The following is a 21,940-nucleotide window of genomic DNA, read 5'->3' as shown; positions in this document are numbered from 1 at the left end:
CCGTAGAATCCAGAAAAAGGCAACTCGTGCCATCGTGCATTTCCCACACGACAGTCGCACTGCACCGCATTTTTATCAACCAAATGTAGTTCTTTTACCGAAGCTATACAAGCACACATTTGTTGAACGCTATGAGGTAGCTGTTTGTAGGAATAACAACTTCTTAGTCAGCATTTCTTCTTTGAAAGGAAAACAGAAACAACGCGCCTTAACCAAAAATAGGAACATCCTTCAACTCGAACCAACTACGAAAACGGATGCTACGGTACTTCTTGCCATACCATTAGGCTGCGTTTGTTAGCCTGTGCTTTTGCTAGTGAGCTGCTTTCATTGTATGTATAGTAAGCAGACATATGCATATGTTTATCAACATTGTTGCGTCGAATGCTTATGTTTGTCTAGTGCATTTCGTTTAATCTGAAATTGCTATATTCTGGTGTATATCTTTTTTTCTTGTATATTTCTTTTTATTTTTGCTGCTATGTAGCTCTGGTTAGCAATGTTTTAGCTTTGCGCTTATCTTTCCCATTCGTCTATGCTAAGTTAAAGGGACTGTGGGCCTTGTCTAGCCGCTTTCTGGCTTTTAGTCCACGGTCCTCAACATCTGTAATCTTTCGATTGAGATGTTGGAATGAAGTGGTTTTAGTTTGTTGGCTTGGTGCAGTTACGACTCGATCGAAAGGAAGAATAAATTGCAATATGCATGCAGGCGCTTCAATACAGAACACGCCCCCCCCCCCATTTCACTCTGAAACTGAAAAAAAGCATGGCCCCTTCTCCCCGCCCGGACACACAGGCATAGCGCGCCTTTCGTTAATGCCACCACACACATGCGCACACTGTTCATACCGAACACTACAAAGGAGATGAGTGCTAGTAGTAGAGTTCTCAGTCGCGCTATCGTGTCGCCACATGTATAGGCAGATCACCGTCCCAGGAACTTCGATGCAGCTCTAAACCTTGCTATCGCATTACAGGTTTCGCCCTTCAGGCGAAACTGCCACTACGTAGTTCTACTGTTAGCTGTTCTAGTGCAGCATATCTCACAAGCATTTACGTATTTTCCATGGTCTTCTTTTAATTTTCATTAAAGAAAATGAATCAATATGCCCTAGCAGGTGTCTAGCAGCGAATAGATTTCGAGAAGTTTTTCTTTAGCGAATTAAGCGGTAAGCAATATAGGTCGTCTTTATTGAAAACAGCGGCCTTCCACTGCAACCACTTATAACTCCGCAGTTATCAGAAATGTTTTACTTTGTGCTGGTGATTGCACTAACCAAAGTATTACTGTTATGCCACAGCTCTCAAGCAAGCGACGCTTACTGCACTGTAAAAATCGTGAACATTGTCGCTTATTCGATAGCATCCCTATTCGTTATTACATTGTAGACACGTGACCAAGGCATGCGTTTTAGGATGGACAGCGTTCGATAAAGACAGCGTGATGAGGCATGTAGTGCACTGAAGGTCCGTGTGCCAACAGAGGCGCCGTAAAGCACACCGACCGGACATGCGTTTTCCAGCAGCAGATGCTGCGATACCCGCCGGTGAATATATCACTTTTTTTAGGAACGGATGTCCACTTTACCATGCCACTAGGCATGGGACCGCATAAGGCTTTTGCAGGCACATGGCCACGGATGAGGATAGGAGCCATGAATGGGGCGGAAGTGAGCATTGAAACAGACGCGTTTTAAAGTGCAAGCACTGTAGGGCTACTTCCCTCGAAAATATGTCCGTCTGTAATGCTTCACAAGAGAAAGAGAGAGAGAAATTGAGAGAGAGCATTTAAGAAGAGAGAGAGGCTTGACACGATGCGCTCCATAAGTCTTAGAGGGTATTGTTTCACTAGGGCACTGTAGGTGGAACCAATCTATTGCTACATTCTTCTTCCTAACTTCGACGTCTTCTCCGTTACCACGCTTGTGATGCGGGCCGCCACGCACACGCAATCGGCTGCCTTGTTCCCCACGAAGTTAGTATCAAGAATATTTCGAACTGAAGTATTTTCAAATTTTGAAGCGAATAGCCCCAAGGGCTCTGAGCAAAAAAGCTGGCGTGTGTAGCAGCCAAAACGGCGCCTAAATTCCCACTGGCTGCGACGCCACGTGACGAGCACGCATCCCCCCCGAGCGCGCCCCGACGGAGCCGAGCAAGTCTAGGGGAGCGCCTCCTGATTGCGCTGCGTCAGGGCCATCGCCGCGACGCCACGTCACCCTCGCTGTCGGAAGCCGGCGCGCACTCCGCATTTCTCACTGGACTTAGCTACTGCGCGCACCTGCCGGCCTTGTGGTCGCTGTTTCGTCCGCAGTGTTTCGTCATGCATGACGTCGGTGGAATGCGGCTCTCGCACCGCAGGCTGCTGCAGCTTGCTGGCTCGGGCTGCACGTACCGCTATGGAGTGTGAAGCATCTACATCGTCAGCGGCCGCCACCTCGGCAGCAGCGAAACCTGGCCGTACACGCCAGTGCACCGCCGACTAAGTTAGGGATCGGAAGAAGGCAGCAAAACAAGAGGCGGGCAGCGGACCTGCTGAATGGGAACGAATATGTAGCGACCGTCTGTCACTGTGATTTGTGTCCCGCTTCTGTAAAATTCAGTTACCTCGCCTGGCCTCCAAGTGGGGGTCATTGCACCTGCTGAGGTGGCTGCCCGACAGGGGCGCCACCACTCCCACTCGGCAAACCTGTTTTAGTGTTGAATAAAGCCAGTCCAATTTTCGTTCTGAACCTGCCAAAACGTGTATTACTTGCCTACGCTAAACTGAGCTCCCAACAAGTACATCATGGCCACTGAAAAAATCTTCCGCCTGACTGTCCCCATAGACATTACCGAACGCAATGCGTGAAAGTAAATGCGCTTTGTTTCTCAGCAATATCTTCCAAATGATTCCGGTCTACAGGGACCATGCTAATGTAGAAATTGTGAAAAATATAATCTCGAGACTCGATAACATACCCCACAGCACAACAGCAAAACATCACTGGCAGCTCAAAAATTGAAGCACCACTCACCGGCGTTCAATTGGCATTAATGCTTTCGCATTCACCACTCTTAAGTGCTTAGGTGTCCTCCGAATTTTTTTACTGGGTCCTTCCTAATATATTATATTTAGCAGTCCCTGCTGTCTGGTTGTCTTGACAACCTAGTAAGGTCCTGTAAAGGGCGTCCTGGAATCAAGTACCTTTCGAACCAGAATCCACGAATCTCCTTCAATCTCCGGCATCTTTAGGCTGTGCCTGAGGTGAAGCTTTTTTTTCACTTTAACTTTATACTTTTGTCGCTGCTGAGATGTCTTGGGATGTTCCTTTAGATCGACTTGTTTCACTAGACAACATTCGTGGTCCGCTGGCAGCCATGAGCTAGTGCCAAACGCCGCAAAATGTGGACTGCATCCCAGCCCCGATGTATGTGATTTGTTGTGATGCACGACGGCTGCTTCAAGGTGCATTTCCAGCCGCCGTCGAATTCGGGGTATAAGCGTATGTATGTACATATTCAAATCCTTTATTTTTGCTCTCCAAAGGAATTCGATTCCCGATGGTTAGTTGAAGCACGCAGGGTGAATTTTGTTTTCTCAGCCCAAAGTCTCAGTGTCTCGCTTTTTAATGCTGGGCCATTGTGTGCGATGAAGACTCTGACGTTCTTGAAGTATTCTCGTTCCAGCATCGCGCGGTTCGTGTCCTCTTTCCCATCTTTGGCGGCGACAGAACGCCTGCACTCGTCCACGTCCACAACAAACGCTTGCGTCCTCCTTAGTCACCCCACCCCTTTTTCTTTTTGATTGCAGTGAAATCCAGATAAAGAACCTCGAAAGGCGTATCGGAATACTTTGGCAAGACCATCCTGTTGCCTGTAGGCTTGTACTTGGGTTTAACAAGCTGACACTGATGACAAAGCTTCACATAAAGTGTGATGTATTCTTTGATGTTTTCCCAAATGAATCGCTGGGCTACGTTGCAGTACGACTTCCGAAATCCGTCGTGTCTTCATGACCCTGGATTGGTGCGGTAAAGCTTCACGACTGTCGGCCCTTTGGTTTCCGGACCGTACACTTGGCGTCTCTTCCAACCCCTCCGTGCCTGCTCAAAGCTGTAAACGCCTTACAATTCTGGTAGGCGTATCGTGCGACACGTGGAGTTGAGATGGGGCATCGGCGTCCTCATGTTTCTGTCCTTGGCGATGCATGACGTCAAAGTGGAAAAATTCTATTTGGCTAACCCATGGAGCTATTATGCCCATCGGCTGCGACAGCTCTAATGCGTGCGTCAACGTCTAGTTGTCTGTGAACAGCTTCAACTGATTGCCTTCCAGAGTGCTTCTGAGGTGTCGTAACGCCATCACAACTTCAAATTGCGCAGAGACAACCAGGCGTTGATACCTGTTAGAGCTATTGCAGCTGAAGGGCAGAATAGCTGAAGGCGTTAGCGAAATACAACAACTAAGCGTTGATGTCATACATTGCCCGGAACGAAACAGAATGCTTTTTTTGCAGGGCAGTATTAGCTTGTTTATTTGATATTTTGCAAACAATTGATACTTTGCACTGTGATTAAGAATTGCGCTGAAAATAATTTTGATAGTTTCTGTTTTACTACTTGTGGTATTTGGTTTTATTAGCTTTGATACTTGTAAACTGCTACTTTGGCTGCTCCACCCTTTATTCGCCTTACCTTAAGGGCAAACGTATATGTTTTGCGCAACTAAATGCTTCTTCTCAGTGTTGGCTTGTTAAAGCCAAGTACAAGTTTAGAGACAACAAGATCGTTTTGCCAGAGTATACAGATATCTCTTTCGAGGTTGTTCATCTTGATTTCGCTGAAATCAAAAAGGAGGGGGAGAGATTTAGGAAGACGCGAGCATTCCTTGCCACCGTGGACAAGTTAGAAGCAGACTGTAGAAATAAATTGGTCTACTTACAGTACCCCAGTTAAATCTTGATGATATAATGACTGGCTTGCTCATTATATATATATATATATATATATATATATATATATATATATATGTATATATATATATCACGCGATGATACGCGCTCAGATACGTCACAGACGTATGCGTGCAAGGTGAACGACTGGGAAGAATGCTTCCGCACTAGCACACCAACCACAACTGGGAGTTCTCCAGTAGCTTTTTATCATTTCGTTCGCACTGGAATAGGTCTCTGCAGAAATCAAAATGTTTGGAAAGTGGGTCTGACACTTTAAAATTGTATTTTATTTAAAATAAATTTATTTTTACTACACGTGCTGTGGTGAATGTTGTTATCTTTGTTATCGGGGTACGGATATCGCCGTATTTTTCATGAAAGAGCTCAGTACGCTAGTGGTGTTTAAAAATATGTCGTGCACTACATACTTCATTTTTCGTTAAACTGTAGAACCTGGCAGAACCCTTTGTTTTTTGACGAATTAACTGCTGACCTCCTGCACGTATCGCATCACATCATATCCCCTTCTAATATGTTACCTTCTTCATTTCGCATGAGTGTACGCAAACCTTTACCTCCTGCGTCTAGCGCACGGATATGTTTAGAAAATTATTCGGGTACGTCTTCATATATTTTAGATCTGATGCACCCGACGCTCCCTTCTGAATGCGATGGCACCAGTTTCCGGCTCTATCTGGAATAGCCGGCTGGCGTAGCCAACCTTCTCGCTTATATTTAGCTAAAAAAAGCGGCAATTTGATAAGCAATTTCGTTTAATAATCCTGAGTATACCGGCAAAATATATAAGCTGCGGAGACGGAAAAGTTTGAAGCCGGGGCGATAACATATTTGAATTCAACAAATAAAGTTAATTTGTGAGTTGCACAGACTAACCACTCCAGCATTGCGGTTTGGCGCTATAACGTAATGTATATTTTTAAAGGGTACAAAGGGTAACAATACCCCCATGGCTCCGTAAGATTGCGCATGCTTCAATTGACCAGACTGTAAGCTCGTCATCACTATACTGCAGTGGCCTAAATGACTAACTAATGCTTAATGTTTTCGTACTTCCTTTTTCCGACAAAGCCACGGTTGTTGAAGACTGAGAACGTATGGAAACCCAGCCATAATAGCGGTAATAATAAATGCAAAACGGAATAGCTAAACGCCTTCGAAGGAAAGCAAGGAATGAAAAGGGGCCCTTTGAAAGAAACAAGAAGCAACAAACAGATCAGGCCTTATCTATTCGCCAGCGAACGACCTGCGCGATTGGCTCCTCCCACCTGTGTCACGAAGCTGAGTCCGATGAGGTACGAGACAAAACAGACGATCGCGATGAAGATCTCCTTGTGAGGTCGGAGCAGTCGGGGCCACTCGTCCACAACGGCAGTGATGAAGCCTTCCAGTGTACAGAACTGCATGGAATAAACTCGTTAGAATGAATCACAGATATATCGGGCACTTCTGAGAACGACAACAAATAGATAGGTGTTAATGCCATTGACCTCAAAGGCAAACTAGAGCCTGATGAAGCATCAGAACGCCTTCTTGTAAGTAGAAGTTCTTTGTTCATACGCATGAACTGCAACGCACACACATATATCCTGAGTGAGTTCCGATGTAGCATGGTTAAGACAAGTCACGTACTGCCCAAAATGCACTGCTACAATCTTGACTGGTTGAGGTGTGTCTTCATCGCAAGAGTCGCAAAACGACGACGAAGCCGGGCATAGTGATGATGAAAAAAGTAGAAAAGATTGTATTCACTTCATTCGTACATGGTAGTGACTCTTATCCGAGTCTCGAGTGCTTCTCACTAACGCGGGGGCTAGGATGGCCTAAATAACGGCTTGCTGTCTTGTGGTCGTGGAAATTTTCTTGGGGAGCCTGTGGAAGTATATGCTTTTGTAAGGTTCCGTCGTCGACGGCCACCTGCCCTTCAGTTTGTCTTCTCTTCGCCCATCCCTTTTCGCCAGCTCGGGGAATATAAGGGGTGATGCTGTTTCGGAGAACAGGGCAATTATGTCGAAATAGGCACGTCCGCTTGAACGCTTCTCACACTTGACAGGTCGATGTCCAGGCTTACCGGACAGCCTTTTCTGAGACGAGGCGAATCATCTTGTCATGGGAACGTACGCCTGAATGCCTCCCATACTTGACAGGTAGATCATAACAGTCCGTTCGCCACCACAGGAGGTCTCCAAGGGGTTGCAGTATCCAAGCACCTCGAACAGACCGGCAGACCTGTTCAGACCTGTTCAGACCTGTTTTTCGTTTCCACGAACGTTCCAAGGCCTGCCAGGTGATACCTTCTGGAAATAAACCACGCCAAGCCGAAGGCACAACAAAGAGAGAGCATCTAACTAACCACAGAAACTGCCAAGTTTACACGTTCTTCACATAAAACACTATCAAAATCATGCCTGCAGCCCTCGTTCTAGACTCCTGAAAACTAACAAAGAAGGAAACCAGACTTCAGTGCGTACTTCAACCAGCCTAATGCCTAACGTTCTTGTGTTTCTTTTTTCCGAGAAAGCACGGTTCTTGGGAGACTGAGAACGTATTGAAACGCAGTAATAGTAGCGCTAATCATAAATTCTAAACGGACAGGAAAAATGCCTTCGAAGAAAAGGAAAGAATAAAAAGAGTCCTTTTCCAACAAACAAGTAACATATGCATGCGCCTAATTTGACAATTATTACCTCTTGATGCGCACTCGATTGGATCACCCGCCGTGGTTGCTCAGTGGCTATGGTGTTGGGCTGCTGAGCACGAGGTCGCAGGATCGAATCCCGGCCACGGCGGCCGCATTTCGATAGGGGCGAAATGCGAAAACACCCGTGTGCATAGATTTAGGTGCACGTTCAAGAACCCCAGGTGGTCAAAATTTCCCGAGTCCTCCACTACGGCGTGCCTCATAATCAGAAAGTGGTTTTGGCACGTAAAACCCCAAATATTATTATTACTCGATTGGATCACTGTCTGAAGGGCTTCGGGAGTCGCCGAAGGTAACAAAGGGCACGTGGCATACGCTTCCCTCTATCGTCGGCTGCCACTGTGTGCCCGCGGCATGCTTTTTCGTCCCTTCAAAGGAGGCCGTAAACGGCAGAATAATTGCCCATCTTCCTTTTTCCTCACTCTCGTGGCGCATTTTACGGCAATGGCAGTCTGGTTGGTCCTGTCCATACACGCATATCTCCACCCAGCCAAACCTTTCAGCCGCACCCCTACTCGCAGAGACGCATTCTGATTTGTCGCTAGGATTGCTCACCCGCCACAACTAGTCCCTTGAAGTTCTGCGTGACACCCTGTTTTCTTGTCTTACGGGCTGCGGTGTGGCGACTTTCTATATTCTTCGCTGAGCCGAATACTTGGCTCGCCTGATCTTGCACTGTTAAGCCAATTTTCGCCACGCCAGTGGTCGCCCAATGTGCCTGTGAGGTTCCCGAGCGCCGGGTTCCTGCACTGCTGGACTGCCCTGGCTTTCTCATCTCCTTTTGACGATGCTGGAAAGTCACCCAAGTGTGGAGGTACGAGGGAGTTCTTCAGCGTCTCCTTGAATCTTTTGGCGTTGCTTCAAGAAACTTCGTCCACGCAACGAACGTCCTCCTGAATAGTCCTTGTTTCTGCTTTCGTGACACAACTGTTTTGCTCTTCCGCCGCGATTCCTTCTTTAACAACCTTCAGCATGCCTAAAGAGCTTTCCGAATGTGGCAGCAGCAAATTAGTTTGATTTCTCTGCTAGCCCTTGCTGCGGTGTTCTCACTAACCCGGATGCCTCCTCGCTAGCGCCTTGTTTACTGATTTCACTAGCTATCTGCTGTGCTTCTGAGTGTCTATGTCACGAGGCATTTTTAGGGGGCTTCGTTGCCGTAACTTATCTCCTCCACGATCTCTGGAGCCTGGAAACGCGTGAGAGCTTGAAACGTATGGGCACCAGAATTCAGGCCATTTTTCTTGAACGGCATTTACATGTGATTTCAAAATAATTAGGGATAGTGCTTCGACATATTTGGCGATACTGCTGCTTCAGTAAGCAATAGTCAGAACGGCCCTTCAATCTTCACGCTGGCTACGGGCAAGGAAACACTATTCTTCTCGACTACCTGCCGGATCCACGCATATTCCCCAGTGAAATCATCAGGTTTCACAAACGCAGGGTGGTCAATGTCCATTGTCGCAGCTGAGTCTCTTGCGGCTCTTGTGGTCTTCGACACCTTCTTGGGGAGACTGTGAAAGTATTAGTGCATTCGTCAAGTTCTGTCGTCGAAGATCTCCAGCCCTTCGGTTTGTATTCTCTTCGTCCATCCCTTTGTGTGAGCTCGGGGAATAAAAGGGGTGATGCTGTTTCAGAGAAGAGGGCAATTATGTTGCCATTGGGACGCCCACTTGAAAGCTTTTCACACTCGACAGGTTGATGTCCAGGCTTACCGTAACAGCCTATTCTGGGACGAGACAAGTCATTTTGTCATGAGTACGTACGTCTGAATTCCTCTAAGACTTCACGGGTTGATCATAACAACACCTAGAAAGGTGAAAAGAAAAGCAGGACAATAGCAACTTTTATTGCTAGAAACACCAGCAAGCCAATACAATGGCTTATGTAAAGGCCTTCCTAAAGGCCCACTTGGTAGCGCGAAGCAATTATCTTGCCACCATTGAAACACCAGAAGCGCACATTTTGCTTTAACTTACGTTGAAGTAGACATGACAAGGAAAAACTCTTGACACGACCTCTACAATAACAACGAAAAGAAGCAACCATAGAGTAACGACAACAAAAACGACAATAAGTACGAAAACAATGGACAAAAATAAAAACAAAAGACAGGCGGAGGTAACCATTACAATACATGCAGATACCAGAGACGAAAAGAGCAATAGACACCTCAGGTGTGTGGCTCGACTTGCCTGACTGTCCAGTCCCAGCATGACAATCATGAGAAAGAAGAGCACCGCCCAGAGCGGAGATATGGGCAGCTGCAGAACCGCAGACGGGTACGCCAGGAACGCGAGGCCCGGACCTGCGCGCCGCATTTCGCCGGTTACAGGTTGCTCACGCGGGTGGGTTTCACGGCGCCAAAAGGGATGCCGTACTTTTCACCACTCGTGCGCGCCAATAGTGTAAGGACTCAAAATAATGTTTTGTAGTTGGCGTAACTCGTATGCCCGCTAACAACGGATGGCACCATGCCATGGCCAGAGCGTCCTACGATGCATCGGAGTGATGCCAGCGACGAATAGGGTGATTCCAGAGACATAGTGTGAAGGCGCGAGCAGAATTGTGGTTTGATCGAGCGCATAATTCGGGTTCCGTGCCTGCGATGGTTATTTTTTACGAAATTCTGTGAATGTTTTCCGTTACTTATTCTTTTTAATAAAGCGGTTGTTTATCAACGTTTTACTTTTTTTTACTTTCCAATTGTACAAAATTCGGAGCTTAGATTTTGCGTTCTGATTGGCGGCGCAATATAAACAGTAACGAAAGACGCAAAAACGCATCCAGAATGGTGAACATAACCTTATTGAAGTGAAATAATTAGAATGACGCTAAGTCAACACAAGTACAATTGCACAGTGCGCAATATAGCTTGCGGCAGATAAAATAAAATTTAACAAGGTTCATATCAGTGAGGGCAGGACGCTCCTTTCCACTAATCACTCAAAGAATGAAAGAATGCAAAGCTAGCAGAATTAGCGCGCACCAGAATAGTGGTGGCCTTTGGCAGTGCTTGAGCCCCCAGAATGAAATGGAGTCAACAATGTTCCTTATAGTGCAGCTTACACAGTTCCGAAAATCGTCCACGAGTTGCGGCAAGTCGCGCGTTACAAGGAGCACCAGGCTGAATACGTGCTCCGACCACGCAGTACAGTGTACAGGGAAGCTGGCTCATCAGATAACAATATTGGCTTCTCGAAGCCGCATCGGGCTGGTTCGCCACTTCTTGCACAGGTGGTGACGCTCCTATGGGTACTGCGCCCCGGCCGCTTGATCGGGCACGTTTCTTTCGTTGCGGCATCGGCGTCTCTGGCCGCCGCGTTGAACTCCCGCCCGCATATGCCCTCTCTGCCGTCTGCTCGAGCTCTCGCTAGGGACAGTCACTCTTTGTGTCACTTGCCGTAGGGTAGCATGTACAAGTGTTTGTCGTCTACCTCAGCTCTACCGCAGGCTCTCACGCGTTGACGTTCGCTTGCCGCCGTCACTGGTCACAGCTGGTTACATTTCAAGGCACACAACCTACTCACGTGAAACTACTCTTTACCCGTTCGCGTATTAATACCAAACAAACCATCGCGCATGCCTAGGCACCTAGGTAATTTCTAGAACTTGAGCATGCACACTATGCCAAAAAGGTTATTTAAAAGAAAATGGTGAATGGCTAACGTACCGGGAAACCTCAGCAAAACAAACAACAAAGGGGTCTCCAAACACACCATGAATAAATACCAAATCCTAAACTGCACTCTGTTTCATAGCTATATAACGATTTTCTCTTTACAGAAAGCATTCGGATTGTTCAATGAGTAGGATACGTAATCCAATGAAGTATGCTCTATGGCATGTCGTCGACTGAACGACAAGTGGCCGAGTTACAGACCAGTCGGTGAATATCTGTAGTGGTGTACACAGGGTCTTTCAGTGAACACTTTAAAAACATTTTTTAATTACCTGTGGCAGATAGCACCATTCTAGCCCATGAACTGGTCTACTCGAAAAGGCAGATACTGTTCGCCCTAAGAAAAAAAGAACTGAAGTGCGTATTTGACTAATTAAAATTACCGCCCAAGTCCTCCATACAGATGGTTAACCAGCAAAACTGAAACGTGCGGCGCCGGTGTTTATCAGTGGGTCAATCCCGACGGTTCATTATGCGACGCCTTGGGTTGACGGATCCTCGGTACGCAGTTGCTGCTTGCGCTCGGCTGCACGTGCCCGTCCTCATGCCGGGGCAGCAGTATCCGCACGGCGCAGACAATCTCGTTCCCGGTTCCGCACGCGGTATTGCTGATGGAAATCCGCCTGCTCCTCAGAAGTACATATTACGTGTGGTCTAACCATTTCGGTGGCGGAAAAAGACTGCTGCGCGCGCGCTCGGCTGCGACGGAGAGCAACGACGTCACTACTGCCAGAGACAATCGAGCCTTTCTCTCTTTTTGTTTTCGCACATGCGCATGGGGTTGCGCCGGAGGAGTTTTCCTTGTACAGGCGATAGGTGGACAGACGGACGGAAGAATCTGTTAGATATATAAAGTTTTGCTGTAAAGAAGATTCATTCACTCAGTTTTTAACTAATAACCTTACGGCACATGTTGCAATTTACAAATTCTAGCGGGTGAGACCGCAAAGTATAACCACTTCAAAATAATTTTATGGGTGACACCATTTACGAGATATGCTGCGTCAAACTTGCATTGAAAATGCACTGTCGTTCCACTTGCTTTCCTAACAAAACGTCGTTTTATGCATTCAGGCACAAAAGTAACTGGAACGCCAATGGATTTCTCCGCAAAGTTCGGGAATTATTATTATAACGAGACAGCAGTTTTTTCTGATAGGCCGACCTTACGCGGCGGAGACGATAGAAGCACCAAAGAACCAGGCGGGAAGTACACATCTCGGTGTCGCCGGTCATACAAACGCCTTGGACTTCCTTGAGATTTCAGAAGGTGGTCACGGGCAATTTCCCTTGCGTGGGCGCTTTGGGCGATGGCGTCAAATGCATATTCACTGGTTGGTGCCGCGTGATAGGGACGGTTGTGTCTAGGGCCAGCGCTGGTTCTCGGTCGAACAGAAGGAAAAGTGGGGAATAACCGGCTGTGTTTACGTGCTTAAATTCCACGCTGAAGTTGGCCAGCATCACTCGCGCTTTCCTCCATGCAGTCGAGCGAACCCTCTTGCCACGCAAATTTCGCGATCGAGCAACAGACGTTGATTACCCTCAATGACGCTTTTACGTCTGCGGGTGTTTCTGTGCCGACAGAAATGAGACTGCTGGAGCGAGGCGGGATGCTCATTCGATCTTAGCACAATCAAGGGATGGTTACTACGTGAGCTATCCAGCGGCATCGCTTAATCTTCCGACAGCGTTATCGACTTCAACTTAATGTTGATGATTGCGCCCTGTCGGTTAAGAAAGTCCATGCCGAGAATGACGTCTCATGAATACTGCTGGATGATAATGAAGTTGACAGGGTAAGTCCGGTCACGAACGGTAATTATTGCCGTGTACATTCCAGTCGGCTTTATTAGGTGTCCTCCAGCGGTCCAAATTTGAGAGCCTTCTCGTGCAGTCCTAATTTTTTTCAACTGGGCGGCGATGACTCCGTTCGTTATGGAGTAGTTGGCTCCTCTGTCCACTAAGGTGGTGACTGCTTGGCCGTCGAGAAGCACGTCGAGGTCGGTGGTTCTTTGTCTTGCGTCGCAGTTATGTCTTGGCGTCGGATCACGGCTGCGTCGTGTTGACCTGAACCTGGAATGTCGCGTAGTCAACCCGTCTTTCGTTGGCGTATTCTTTATTTCCAGACTTCGTCGGAATGGCGGCGGCTCGTTGGTATGTCGCCGAAATAGCAATTTCAGCGTCTGCATCGGCGGCGGAGAATTTTCGTCAATTCGACGAACAGCAACCTCAGCTCCATCGATTGCTGCTTTCAGTTTTCGGTTATGGGCTTGCAGACCGGCTCTGGGCTGGGCCAGTGTATGGACGGCGCTGCGGGGACAGGTAGTGGCCGGATGACGACGAACGGGACGGTCGGCGTGGCTTCCACTGATTGGCGGCTAGGCAGTCAACGATATCGCGTGGCTGTTCACCCTGCTGCGCGCGCGATGCGTTGACGGCAAAGCTTCGCAGGCCTAAGTCACGGTATGGGAGTCAGCGGTAGACGTGACTGGCTTTCCGCAGTGATCACAGAGTTGGTCGTAGTCTCGAACACACGCCACGTCTCTTTTTGGGTTGTTGCGCTCACAGACGGACGGGCGAGGTGCCGGTGGCGGGCGACGTAATTTCGCTGCTAGGGGGCTCTGGTGCGGGTGTCGAGGGGGAAAGGTGCAATGGCTCCAGGATTTACTTTTGGAAATGCGGTTGTTTGCTTTGAATCAGGGGTAAAATCAGGACTCGATGGGAACCAAAGGTCAGTGGTTCACCTCGCATTAGGCGCTCAAGGGAAGACTACAAATGAAGCTGTGCAGGGTGATATGGGCTGGACTAGTTTTGAAGCGAGGGAAGCTCAAAGTAAAATTGAGTATGAAGAACGACTGAGGAGTATGGAAGAAAGTAAATGCGCTGGGAGAGTGTTGAGGTATCTGTACAGCAAAAACATTGATTCACATTGGAGGAAAAGAACAAGGAAGCTTAACATCAAGTATGCGGCCTGTAGGGTGGGCAACACAGCAACAAAGAAAGCCAAGCGGAAAGTCAGAGAGGCTGAAATAATCTCATGGGTGGCGGTAACAGAAAAGAAACCTACAATGCGCAACTATTTAAAAGGAAAAAAGGAAATCAGGAAAGAAACGCTTTATGATAACTCAAACGGAAGCTCATTACTTTTCGAAGCGAGATCGGGATGCCTTAGAACAGGCACCTATGAAGCGAGATATAAGAAGGAGGAAGAAACAAGTGCATGCTGCGGTAAAGCTAGGGAAACTATGGAGCATGTTTTACTAGGATTTGAAGACGTCTACCCAGCGGTCGATTTAGGCACCACTGGCCTCCTTGAAGCCCTTGGGTTCAACGAGAGCAGTGGAAAAGTGAACATGTACGCAATGGGGATTAGTGAGAAGTGATTGGAGGACTTTTGGAATAAAAGTAGGGAAGCGACAAAAAACGGTGACGTAGAAAACCACAGTGCGCAATAAGGAATCGGAAAATTTGGTTGCGGGAGTTCATAGTGCTTTTTCTTTTTTTATTGTTTAACCTATGTTGTCCATTAGGCAGTACAATAGCAAGAACTTGGTGGCGCAGCCCACCGCCCCGTTCCAAAGGGGACGCTCATAATATCCATCCATCCATCCAGGGGCAGCCCGACGGCGGGCGACCGCGGCGCAGGTCATCGCTTACGTCACGAGAGGCGGCAATTCGGGCTGCACTTCAGAAACTTCTAGTGACCGTCGAAGTTCGTCCTTGACCATGTCAATAACCAAGGACACCCGAGGTTCCGACGAAGTTTAACATCTTGCGCAGCTCTTAGCGCATAATGGCCCTGATGGTCTCTTGGAGGTCACCAAAGCCCAGTGCCTCGATTGCACTATGCGGCATGGGCACTTGCGGTTATATTGCCTAGTGCGAATTTCCGGAGTTTCCTCAATCGGCGTTTTTTTCTGTAAAGAACTCAGCTAGGGTCTTCGGTGGGCTGCGGATCAGTTTGGCAAAAAATTGTTCCTTTACGCCTCGCATCAAAAAGCGGGCTTCTTTCTCCTCGGACATTTCCCGGTCGGTGTGGTGGTAAAGACGGGTCATCTGTTCTCTGAAGATGGCGATGGTCTCATTGGGTAGTTGCCCTCGCCTTTCTAGCAGAACTGCGGGCCTTTCTTTTCGGACAACGCTCGTAAAGGTTCTCAGGAGGTTACTACTGAAGAAGTCCCACCTTGCAAAGGTTGACTCCCGGTTCTCAAACAAGATCCACGCGGCGCTTTCCAAGAAGTACACATGGCTTAGCTTATCCTCAGATGTCCAGTTGCTGAAGGTTGGGACCCTTTAGAAGGTTTCCAGCCACGTTTCCGTATCCTCCGACGAAGCTCCACGGAAGATAGGGGGCTCCCTGGATTGTTGAAGCACGATGGGGGGCGCTGGGGCAGCCACTATGGTCATTGAGCTTTTCCCGGTCTTCCTGGTCGTATCAGGCAGAAGTCCAAGCTCCAGGGCCAGTTCTTGCAGTCTGCAGCTAGCTCGCTGGCCATAGGAGACGTTGGTGTTGTATTCGGACTCCTGGCTTTGTTCGCGGTACATAAACGCGCTAGGATCTGCACCACATGTCATGTAGTAGTGACGGTGAACAAGGTAGCAAAACTGTGGTTGACGAACTAGCGTTTTATTTGACGCACCTGTGCCCTCAAAGGCACGTTACACTCAAAGAACAGCGGCAGGGACGAGCACAGTCGGCGATCGACGAAAATCTAATCTGCCAGTCAAGCGCGTCGGCTTTTATACAGGGGCCATCGAAGGTTCCAGAGTAATCGCTTGTCACTGCGTGTCTTCCAGAATATTTCACACAATTTGTGTCGCACACATATTCAGATTATACAAGCTTGGTTGACAACAGACAACGGTTAGAAACATTGATAACCTTAGAGAAACTTCGGATACATGTGGGCAGGTCCCGCGCTGAGTGATAACATTTGTTGGATAAAAGCGGTCACGTGAAAAAGTTAAACATGTATACGTGTAAATTTTGTAGAATTCCCGTCTGCCATGCCACGGTACTTGCACTTAGTAAGTGCTTTATTTCGCATAAACAACATGCATTTGAATATAAGCAGGTCTTGAGGGAAAAAGCAGCGTCGGCAGCTTTATTCATATTCATAAAAGAATAAGGATAAATTACTCCACAGTCAAAAGATGTATTAATTGCCTGTGTCCAACAACAACAACAATTACAACAATACCTATATAGACATAGATGCGCGGATTGAGGTAAAACACACCACGACTTCGCTGCTTGTCCTTGTTCACGGAGTTGAATTGCTGATGAATTTTTTTATTCCTTGTCGTTTATTACGAGCTTTGTTTCCTCCTCGCTCTCATATGACGCCGTATGTTAAATGCTCCGCTACTTCGATTCCACCTTTAGCGCAAGCGCTTCTTGGGTAAAAAATTGCGTATGAACAGCACAGCTTAGTGAATTCCGCCCCTGTAGTCAGCAACAGTTGTGCGTGCGCTGCGTCTTGCAAGCCGTCACAACTACAAATACAGAAGGTGCGTCATCGCGTCGAGCGCAACTGGTTATAGACACTCTGAGAGTTGCGGTCGGGCACTTCGAAAGGGGTAGGTGGTCCATGCCGCCGCTCGAATCATCCACGCTGAGGTCATTTATGTATGGAGCAACGCGTTCTCATCTAGAACGAGGAGTACTGTGTTTATTTACAATGCCTACATGAGGAGCGGAGAACGTTACGTCTCATCAGTCTAGCACGACTGAATTGACGCACACCGAGGAGCCGAAAAAGCCCCGTCTGTCCTCCATAGATCTCTAGGCCAGGGAAATCTGCCATCCCACCTTCGCCCAATCGGAGCATCCAAAGACGTCAAAGGACCCGAATTGAGGGCGAGGGTTCACATAATCACTCCCGCACCTTTGTTCACTGATCACAAAGAAAGGAGGGGAACTTCGTAGACAGGGATTCTCACGCTTGACTCAAGCTGGCGCGCCTTGGTTCCTGGTATAACCCAGTTAGTTGGAGCGCCTGTAAAACGACCGTGGTAAGGAAACACCGTAGAACACCCTTTTCCAGGAATTTCTTGCTCCCAGCGTCCATGACGGCCACAGTGAACCAACAAACAACGCTCGATTGGCCAGACGCGTCTCGCCTTGCTGTCGCCGCAGTTCTGTCCAAGGGGGACGCATTGTTAGCTTCACCAAGCGATTGGTCGCAGTGGTGCAGGAGAAGCTAGATGGTCACTGCACCCGCTGGCCGATCGTAACAATACGTAGCAATATATGGGGATCCTCACAGGAATTACTTTCGCTTATGCTATCACTTTCGTGTGACCTAGTACGCGACACGTTGGATGATTCAAGAGGTTTTGCTAATGGTCCGAGAATACGTCACTAGTTGGGAAATGATGCGATTGCAATGCACTCTTAAGAGGTAGCGCAGATAAGATGACTGTGCGGTGTTTCGATCATGGATTACTGCGCCCACGCCACACATGCTGCTGCAGAACAAAGTTTGACAACCTTAGTGTCACTTCGTTAAAACACGTTGCCGAGCTAGTTGGTTAAAATCCATGGTAGAGTGTATAACCGCGACTGAACGAGGACGTGGAAAGAAACAGATACACAGACACAGCGCTTCAGAAGTTCTGTGTATTTGTGTCTGTTTCTTTCTACGTCCTCGTTCAGTCGCGCTTATACACTCTACTTAGTGTCGCGTTTTGACATTGAGCCGGAAATTTGAGCTGTCGTCGACAAAAACATACCAGTGTCGTCGGCTCTTGGTGATAGTTGCCATCCTTTGCTCCGCCGAATAGTCGCCAGCTGTCAACATACCGCATCCGTGTGCCACCCGTTCATGCGGATTCAGCGTGCACCAAATTCTGCGACACGATCCGTCTTGAAGCCGTCCGCATTGATCTGCACGAAGGCGAGCGCGGGCGGAACGGACGAGCGGATTGACGAAGCCATTCGGGAGCAAAGCAATAACCTTGGCGAGCGCTAGAGTCGGCTTTCCTGTACATCTTCTACCCAAGTGACACGGGCATAGCCTTGGCAGCCTCTGCTAGGTGCTATGAAAGCTGCTCAGCAGCATCGTTCCCGGCAGCAAATAGAAAAGTCGCCAGGCGGCGCGATTGTGTAGCCAAGCTCTGCACGTTCATTTCCCATCACAAGCTTGCCGTTCATTACCACAACAACCTCTAAAAGACGAAGCACCGAACTCCGCCCTCGAAATTCTACATATTTCCACGCAGCTGGTACACCACTGCTGCTGTTGGCAGAGTCAAGAAATTCGATCTTGTTTGCTTTTCCAAGCCAATTTATTTGGCCTTTTCGCATGCGAAATTTTTATCCGTGTCGGGTACTCAGTCGAGGCGGGTCTCGCATGCAAATGGGATCTATTATTTAAGGGGCGATGGGGCTCGCAGAATCCACTGTATGCCTTCGCTGGGCATCGGATGGAGCGGCAGCATGAGACATGTTCAGTGGGTTGAATGATGCGATAACACAGTATGCTAGAAATCAAAACGAAGGGGCAAAGGAATCGTCAAAGAATAAAAAAAGTGCGAAGAAACTAGGGTGGCCAGCCACCTCAAAATATCGAACAGAGGCAAATTTCCTTTCCCGTCGCGCAACGACTGTCAAGTCCCTGAGGTGTCGAAACCCATGAAGTCGAATCCGGATCTGGTGCTTGTACACACGCGCTTTCGGCCACGATCTTGCACGATCTGGATCCTGTACATCACGATCGGCGGTCGTCGTCACCGTACGTAGCGCCCATTGAGCTCAACCAACTGGATCTAGATTGCTGGACCGTGCAACAGCTACCATTCTTGATCGCGGTCAAAAATTTTTATCCGTATCGGGCTTGATCGCGATTGAAAGTAACCGTGTCGCGCCGGTTTTAAAGAATGACCTAGAGTGAAAGCGATTAAAACTGCCGCTGTCATCATCTGGCAATGCAACTAGTAGAGTCAAGATTCAACGCAGCATGGTACGCACTCTCTTGACAAACGGGCTACTTAATTATACGCCTGTAGTAAAGCGCTAAAGTGCTTGCAACTTCTCAGTACAGAAAGGACCCGATTGACACGTGGTGTTACTATTCCAGAGGATGCGCAGATGAGTTTTGCGTCGTCTTTCGGCTTTCGCCTCAGTGCTTCCTTCAGTTGATAGTGGGCGTTCGTGTTGTCTAATTCCCTTGTGTCCGTGAATGCACGCCTTACCCCTTCTATGCATTATGGATCCTCAGCGCGCTCTTTCGTACTCTCCATGGCGTGCGATTCTCTTTTTAACCTCTAGGTGCCTTCCTCCTCCGGCGCTCGCTTCCATCGGAGTTTCAAACATGCTTTCGCCGAATTCACTGGCGGGCTATGTACGATTGCGCGTATAACCGAGGATACTTCGATGCGCAGCAGCCGTAACCAAAGCTCACATGGCGCCTATGATGCGTCGATGTTGCTGCTGGCGACAAGCTGTGCCAGCGCTGATGTGTCGAGGCAATCATGAGTGAGATCGCGGATGTCACGAAAGTGTTACTTCATACAAACTACTATTACACAGTTAACCTTTTTTAACACGTAAAAAGTTAACATCCCTACTCATAGAGCATTTTTTTTTTCTTTAGTCGGACGCCGTGTAGTGTTAAGAGCATTCCCTTGAGATTTTAAAGGACAAACGCGAACTTCTTTGACTCGAAGCCCCCTTCGACTATGCATGCTCTAATGCGCCCGTGTGACAGTGCGCGTCCTCCCTTGAAGCAAGGGTGATTTGGTTCAAAGGACTTTGAATGTGCACGTGCTACTCGGGTATTAAGCAGGAACCACACGGTGCGAATCGGCGTCCGATCCGACATGTGGCGCTGCATGCTCCGGTAAGCGGCATACGACGATTCGGGACACACGGTGCGTGCCTCCGAACGATCGAGCGGAGCCCAGATCCAACCCCCAGCTTGAACGCTCAAATGACTTCATATCCACGTCGAGACACGCAATATAAACAGTTCTTCACAACACGGCTTCGCTTTGCGCAAACACGGTCGATAAAATTATGTCCTTGCGAGTGACAATACTTCACGACGGCACGTTGTCCTGTCACGGCTCCGCTGACAGCCCGCGACAGGGCGTAGGCCTGGCAAGGCGGTACCTGCGGCCGACAGCGCTTGTAATACAGCCCGAGCTCGTCGAAGAGCGCTTATTTTTGCCAAAACGATTAACACTGTGCACTTAGGTCGCCCGTAATTAGATACAATTGGCTTACTCGACGCAGTTATTGCGAAGATCAACCGTGCAAGCGAAGCGAGCAGCCTCGCTCGGACTGTCGGTGTATGCTGTCTGCCCGCGAAATGCCCTCGCATCGCGGCTCCCGATCTCGCCAGTAGCCTAGTACTAGTGTAATAGGTGCTGCTTTGCAGTACAGGCACATGTTCAAGATAATTTTACTGAACTGGTAACTATTTCGTGTCGGAAACAAACTGCAGTTGGCAAGAAAAAAAGAAAGATGGCGAGAAACCTGCCCGCCGGCGCTGCCACCGTGAAGGGAACGTCAGAGAACGTCACATGCCAGCCGCGCTGTTGTTGGCTGAAGCCAAAGGACGGTGCGGTCGTCGGACGCGTCAGACGATGAAAATGTGCCCGATTGGTCGCACACCAGGCATCCGATTTCGGCGTGGCAAAACCCCTGAATTCCGGCTGCTGTTACGGCACGTCGGACGCTTGTTCGGACACCGAGTCGGACCGTGTGCCTGCCGCTTTACTCCGTGGCTCCGACATTTCTCCGAAAGGTGCCGTGGCGTTAATGTAAGCAGTATTTACATAACGTCATTCGCACGGCGGTGACACGACGGAATCGCAAGCGAGTGCTGAAGGTGCTGTTCGCAAAGGCACGGTGACAACAGCGCTTATATTCAAGCCAATACTCTATCCAACTTGGCCATTCTACTTTTCGGGCCGGCGCTCAATTTCTGCAGGAAAAGGTCAGTTCTTCGCCTGAGGAAAAGATCGCGCGAGGAAAATCTCACGCAATCTTGAAAACGTTGTGTAGGTGCTAAGGCGCTCTTTCTTGGAATCACAAGCAATAGTGTGAGCGCAGCACTTGTCTGGCTTTCAACTTCATTATCTCCACATATCGTCATCCATTGTACATCTTTTGCATCTGTACATACCGTCAGCAGCTGCACAACTTGATCCGCCTGGTAGCAGCATGAGCTCGGCTGGAATAAAGCGGTTCCTCACAAGTATATCCCAACTGCTTTGAAAGGCGAAGCGTGCAAGGCAGAAGTTGTAAAGAGCCAGAAGGAGCTTTTGTCGGTCGTTTGCGGCTTTGACAATGAACCCAGGATGCAACGTACTTCGCGACGGCTGAAGAAAGGTCAGGCCAGCAGCAGCGACTGCGTATTCTTTCGAAAGTCTTGTGGTAGCCTAGATGACCGGCCATCGGATGATCGTCAAAGGCTTGGAGCACCTCACGTTGCAGAGAACGTGGTATGATCGGGACCCATTTGTTGCCATCGACGTGATAAATGTAGCGATGTAAAGCCGCAGTGTGCAGCTTGAATTGATTAAATTATCGACGTAGTCAGGCTTTCCGAGATGACGAAGACCCTTCCATGCGTTGGAGAATAGTTAGGCAGTATGG

General features: G+C 48.4%; 1 protein-coding gene across 1 annotated transcript in view; it reads right to left on the bottom strand.

The window, feature by feature from the left end:
• The window catches only part of Gat (sodium- and chloride-dependent GABA transporter), a 583,447-nt gene that overhangs the window by 77,510 nt on the left and 483,997 nt on the right, over positions 1 to 21,940 (bottom strand). Inside the window, exons 7-8 of the mRNA XM_075670790.1 lie at positions 9,848 to 9,960; positions 6,220 to 6,351 (exon numbers count right to left, since the gene is read on the bottom strand). Of these exons, the coding sequence (XP_075526905.1) occupies positions 6,220 to 6,351; positions 9,848 to 9,960 (245 nt within the window). The remainder of the gene's footprint in view (positions 1 to 6,219; positions 6,352 to 9,847; positions 9,961 to 21,940) is intronic.

This window comes from Dermacentor variabilis, chromosome 9 (assembly GCF_050947875.1).
Source record: "Dermacentor variabilis isolate Ectoservices chromosome 9, ASM5094787v1, whole genome shotgun sequence".
Lineage (NCBI taxonomy): Eukaryota > Metazoa > Arthropoda > Arachnida > Ixodida > Ixodidae > Dermacentor > Dermacentor variabilis.
Note: the sequence above shows the minus strand (reverse complement) of the source record. Positions and strands in the feature narration are given on the sequence as shown.